This window comes from Rutilus rutilus (genome assembly GCF_951802725.1).
Source record: "Rutilus rutilus genome assembly, chromosome: 20".
In the NCBI taxonomy this organism is placed as follows: Eukaryota; Metazoa; Chordata; class Actinopteri; order Cypriniformes; family Leuciscidae; genus Rutilus; species Rutilus rutilus.
Genome location: NC_140225.1, coordinates 5,473,749 through 5,479,748, shown reverse-complemented (window position 1 = coordinate 5,479,748; position 6,000 = coordinate 5,473,749). Strand labels below are relative to the sequence as shown.

Genomic DNA, 6,000 nt, shown 5'->3' with positions numbered 1-6,000 from the left:
GCTACATGAATCTGGAGGTTAATTTTGAGATTTTTCACCATCTGTCGTTTTATCAGACCGAATGGAATATTTTAGAATGAGACAAATCAACTTAATACTGCAAAACATCACAGAGCTGATCAAATCCATCACTAATACTTACTGAGGTTTGTGCTGTGAAATTCCCTCCAACATTATGTCACTTCCTGTTGGATGATGCCACATAGTAACTAACCTTTTAAAAATTAAATTACAAAAGACAGGATGGAAAGTGATATTAAGGACACAGGAAAACCCTGGTTAAATTGTAATATTTCAGTGCATCATGTCATCCAAAATGACATCTGCTCAAAACAAAATTATTAAAAATTTCACCTGTCTTCAATTTATTGTGATTTTATAATGAAAGTAAACTAATATGATTTTCACCTTTTAAAATGATGAGTGTAATATTTTTGCATTTGATCAGCAAATAGTGTTGGTTACATATTCAGTTGGTCTCTTAGTAATTATTAAAACATACTGAATGGTCCTTAAAAACGACTATACTGTATTCTGTTAGACAAAATAAAAGAATTGTTTACAATAATGCTGGATAATAAAAGCTGCAGTTCGGCACTCTTCCCATTTTCATGGAAAAGCTGGAAATCTAAGGTCATTTTAATATGCTTTTCAGCCATGGAGAAAAATCATGGAAATGACAAATGAAAAAATGTGGAAATTTATATAAATATCAGTAAAATGATAAATGGTCAAAAAGTGTCAACCCTGTATCTAGTTGAAGGACCATTAACTATATATATATATATATATATATTTTTTTTTAATTATAAAAAGAAATCTGGTTCATGAACATTGACAGCCACTCCTAATATGAGAGAGAAACAGAGGAAGTAGACATAATGTATTTCCTCATCTTTTATTCAAACCTGTCGCTGTAGTTCATCATGGTGTTTCATGAGAATGTTTTCATCTGAATTCGTCTTGATTTGGTCCAGCTAATACCGTAGTGTACTGTAGTGTGCATTAAGAAATATGTTACACAATAAGACGTCAGATTTGATTAATGAGGATGAAATAAAATAAAAACAGCTGTAGACTACAACTCTTTTAGAGCCCGTTCTCTTGTAATGCCTTTGGTTTTACTGAGAGTTGCTCATTGAAACATTTTAATTTACTGTAGAAATACAATTGAAATACAATAAATTGGCAGTGTGAGTATCAGCTCTTTAAAAAAAAGTCAAATGCAGTTCATTTTTACCTTAAATTTGTATTCTATTATTTAAATGTACAATATACTAGGGACATCAGCATTGATTCAACAGTTAAATTAGCTTCAGAAAGCTTAAAGGTGAAACGTGTCAGTTCTGCACCACTAGTGGTCTCAAATGAAATAACATATAGGTTTGAGAAGCCCATACTTTGGCTCAACCAACACAAATATGTTATAAGAACGTTTTGCTAACGTTCCGATTAAGTTATGAAAACGTTATTTCTGAATGCTCTCAAAACATTTAAAAAGTTACGTTTTTAAAAAAATGAGAACGTTAGAGAAAACATTAAAGGAATGTTGTCTCTGTTTGATCATTTTACAAGTATTATGTGAACGTTAATTTTGAATGTTTTTAAGTAGCAAGTAGCAATGTTTGAAAGATAGATTAATGTTTCAGAAAAACAGTCCATGCATGATGTATAAATATTTTTTGTGCTAATGTTTTAATAGCATTATTAAAGACCAGATAACTTCGAAAGAACATTCTATTAACGTTCTCAGAAGAACGTTTGTTCATAACTTTGAGAGAACCTTGCCAGAACATTCTGAGAACATTGAACATGATATCTGGAGTGTTTTAAACCAGTCAATTTTTTAAAGTCTTTTTTTAAATTATATTTATTGCTGCTATTGGCCCAGAAATGACACGCTTCACCTTTAATTTTACAGATGCTTTAGAGGCTGGTACAGTAGTAAAGGGTGAATACATGGATATGTGGCTATGGATTACATTTCTTTGAACGCATTCAAAACTTACATGAACAGGTACAAAGACACAGACACCCGCACAGTGTAGCATCTACAATCCCTCCCTGAACAAAAGTGACGCAAACAGAGGAGTCTTTACTGGAACACTGAATTAAATGGATTACGACTGCAAATGTACAAAGGTTCAGATGATCAGACCTGCATGAACATGATTTTCCAAGGTATGCAAGAAGAACAAAGAACAAAAAGACAAAGACTCATTTCTGGAAGAGGGAAAATTAAACCAACAGAGACAAAGAGAACAAAGTGTTGCGAATTTTGGAGATATATCTGAAATGCTTGGACCCTCCGTTTATTACAAACTGACATCATGTGATAATATTGCAGCATGGTACTTTCTTCTGGCTATAGTTTTAGCAAGAAACGACAGAAGATTAGCAAACAGCTGTATGATACATCATGTGAGTGTGTGTAGATGTTGTACATCCTGGTTAGAAGAGTCTGGCTCTCTTCTTCAGTTCATTGCGTTTCCACAGAGGTAACCTGTCGAATTCCTTAATTTCCATCCCAAAGATTTCAAAGAACATCTCTGGAGACAGGTGGCGCTAGAAATGCAGGTGAAAATGAATAAAAAGTCTAAAAATCACCTAGAGCATCTTGATGATATCATAATGCGGTATTTTGTGATACATATGCTGTGAGCAGTTACCTCTAGTCGGGTTCTGTCCACATCTCTGGGCAGTTTGGCGCGACCGCGGCTGGTTATCTTCAGCATTTCATATGGATATACCTTTAAAGGACACATATCGATCAGTACAAAAATGCACAAACTCGTTTTAATTGTTTGAGATGTAGTCTAGGGTCAAATAAATCAGGAAAGCATAAAGGCCCGTTCACACCAAGAATGATAACTATAAAGAAAACTCTATTAGCGTCCACACCAGCGGACAATATCGTTCTGTTTATTGTAATCACGCTTTAAATGGATTCTGATTGGGTGTCATGTTTTTATCGTTCATCAGCTATAAAAAAATCATTCTGGAAAACGGATTCCAACGAAATCGGCAGTGCTGCATGGATCTTCCATCAGGACAATGATCCAAAATCAACACAAAAATGGGTAACTGTAGACCGTAACCCTGTAGAAAATGAGTGGGCTGAACTGAAGAGAAGAAGCGCCAACATGGATCTGGGAATCTGAAGGATCTGGAGAGATTCTGTATGGAGGAATGGTCTCTGATCTCTTGTCAGGTGTTCTCCAAACTCATCAGGCATTATAGAAGAAAACTCAGAGCTGTTATCTTGGCAAAAGGAGTTTGCAAAACGTATTTAATTAAAGGGTGCCAATAATTATGGCCTGTTTTGGAGAAAAACATTCATTTCATAATGTGATATTCCCCCCATTTTCATTTTTACTTCAATGAAAGGTTCGATTTTTGCAAACTTTTTTGAATGAAAGATCATAAGGATGAACAATGCAGATGTATTTTTACAGCCATCTTTGATCATATTTACCAGGGGTGCCAATAATTCTGACCACAACTGTATTGTAGAGTTAACGAAAGTTATCCTGAGCATTGATGTTTGAAACGGATGTCGTAACAAATGCCAGTAGACCGGAAAGATTTTAAAACGAGCGGTTCGTTCTTAAATCCATAAGATCTTACCTTCATGAAATACAAACCGGAAGACAGAACACAATGAGGCCAAAGCTGAAAAGGGGGGGGATTACATAAGGCTATCGTCCTTGGTGTGAACGGGCCTTAAATCCGGCTGTAGAGTACCATTACATCCAAGTACTTGGATGTTAAGCAGCCTAATAATTGAACTCGTATTCAATACCAGATAATATTTTGCTACTTTAATATGTTACACTTGCTTTTGGTTCCAGCATGTTAGGCATAGACACTCCTCTGTCCATTCTAGTGGCTGTGCGGTGGCCATCATGCATGGCCTAGAAACAAATCATAGACAGAGTGAGAACATGAAGCCACTTTAATGAGCCATGACAGCTGTTTCTTTCAATTTTAATTCACATTATGTTGTTTGAATGAGTATGAGCATGTAGAAGATATTCTTTTTAAAGAATAGGTACAACGGGGCTAAAGGCGCCTTTGATTTGATTTTCCTCTAAACCACTAGATTGCACAAAAACTTGCCGCAGCACTTTCCAAAACTTCTGCTTTTAAAAATGCAAGTGGATTTTTGGCTGATCCTTGATGCAATCTGCCTATACTTTGAACTAATATTAGATTTTTTTTTGTAGATTTAAGTAGAAAATGAGAATTGCTAAAATCATTAAATATATTTTGAGACAAAGGTCTTCAGTTTTGTTCAATGTAATTAAAACAACAGTTTTCAATAACGGAAGAATGTGTAAAAGTATGACATTTGGGGTAAAATGCGCCACCTGCTGTTGGGTTGAAAGGCACAATAATTAACATGATAATAAACAGCGGACTTATCCATTTGTTGACATGGTTAGATTCAGATGGTAAATATTTATAAAAAATATGATATTAATCATATCATATAATAAAACATAATTATTGTTACTACTGTAAATCTATATTCAATTATTATGGGATCTCCTTCAATGCTTTCAGAATTTTACTTTTTTAAATAATTTTGTTTCAATCATTTTAAAATATATTTCCATATTATTCAATTATTTATTGAACAAAAATAAATTCTTTTTTCAAAATAAACAGAAAATAGTACAAACTTTGCTAAAGTGATCATTTTAAACAAGTATTAACTTAGAAATGATTAAAAACATTATTTTAGCTAAAGTATTTGTATAAATGTTACCCTGTGTGTGGGGTAAAAGACCCACCTTGCCACCTCATACATTTATAAGATTTTTAAACTAAATAAACCACTTTTATGATTTATTTCACCAAAAATCTGTTGCTCCATAAATGTTCAATACAAACACATCTTTTTCTGCAATCATACTCTATGAGAGTAGTGAAAAGCAATTTTTTCTTAAGGTGTGCCTTTGGCCCCGTTGTACCCTATTTTACATATCAGTTATAAGAAAGCAATATGGATCAATAAAAACACAGTGATTCCAAGAGGTAATCATATCTACGCACCTGAAACTCTGTTGAGAAGAAAATAAAAAAAGATTTGCATTCATTAAAATGACCAATATGAGAAAGAAAATATTATCCATATGCATTTATACTTCCATAATACATAAACCAATACAGTTTTGACTATTATTTGCTCTCATTACAATTTAAGTTAAATTAAATAAAGAGACAGATAAACTAACCTCTCATCCCACCGCACACGTCCCCATAACTGTTATACTGTGTAAAATCAGTCGACTGAGGCTGGAGGAAAAAAAAAACACATTAGAAACAGACAAAATGGGTTGAATACACTAAAAATAAATATATATAATAAAAATAAATAATAACTGGTGTGGAATTTAGTTTGACAAAATTTCAACTCAGAAATGGCTAATAAATTTCTCAAACGGAAAATACCACAATTAAAGTATACAAACTGAAATAGTATTTTCTTGTAAAAAGTACTCCAACAATCTTTGTTTTATTTACAACTTTAAATATAATTTAACAGTTAATAATTTTACAGTGTAATATTTCTTTAATCAGTGTATTCTATTCTATTCTATTCTATTCTATTCTATTCTATTCTATTAATAAGTAATGTCCCACAGATTCCTCAAAAGAAAGGATCTTACCCGATGCAGTCCATTCCGCCCGTATCCAGGCAGTGAGCCTGATTTAGAAGGTGAACTTTGATCTGCAATTGTAATAACATAGTATAAATTCACCATGAAAAAATTGGGTCCAATAATATATATTGTATATAATGTATATGTACATACTGTATATAAATTATTCTTTTTACATTTTTTTTTTAAATATATGTAGTATACATTTCATTCCATTAATCCTGATTCCTTAAATTCAAATTCTGCATCCAATTTACTACCCTCAATAAAAATTCTGTAATTCAGTTGGAATTGCATATTAATTTTCATTTGAATTCTGAATGGCTCGCAA

General features: G+C 32.8%; 1 protein-coding gene across 16 annotated transcripts in view; it reads right to left on the bottom strand.

Moving 5' to 3' along the window:
- Positions 1 to 1,085: 1,085 nt before the first annotated feature.
- The window catches only part of ablim1a (actin binding LIM protein 1a), a 47,151-nt gene continuing 42,236 nt past the window's right edge, over positions 1,086 to 6,000 (bottom strand). For 14 of the 16 annotated variants that reach the window (XM_084392343.1, XM_084392345.1, XM_084392337.1 and 11 more), the window contains 3 exons: positions 5,676 to 5,737; positions 5,241 to 5,301; positions 3,920 to 5,066 (listed from right to left, as the gene is read on the bottom strand). In XM_084392343.1, the coding sequence (XP_084248469.1) occupies positions 5,014 to 5,066; positions 5,241 to 5,301; positions 5,676 to 5,737 (176 nt within the window). In that variant the 3' untranslated portion in view covers positions 3,920 to 5,013. The other 2 variants (XM_084392336.1, XM_084392331.1) reach the window with 2 other exon arrangements.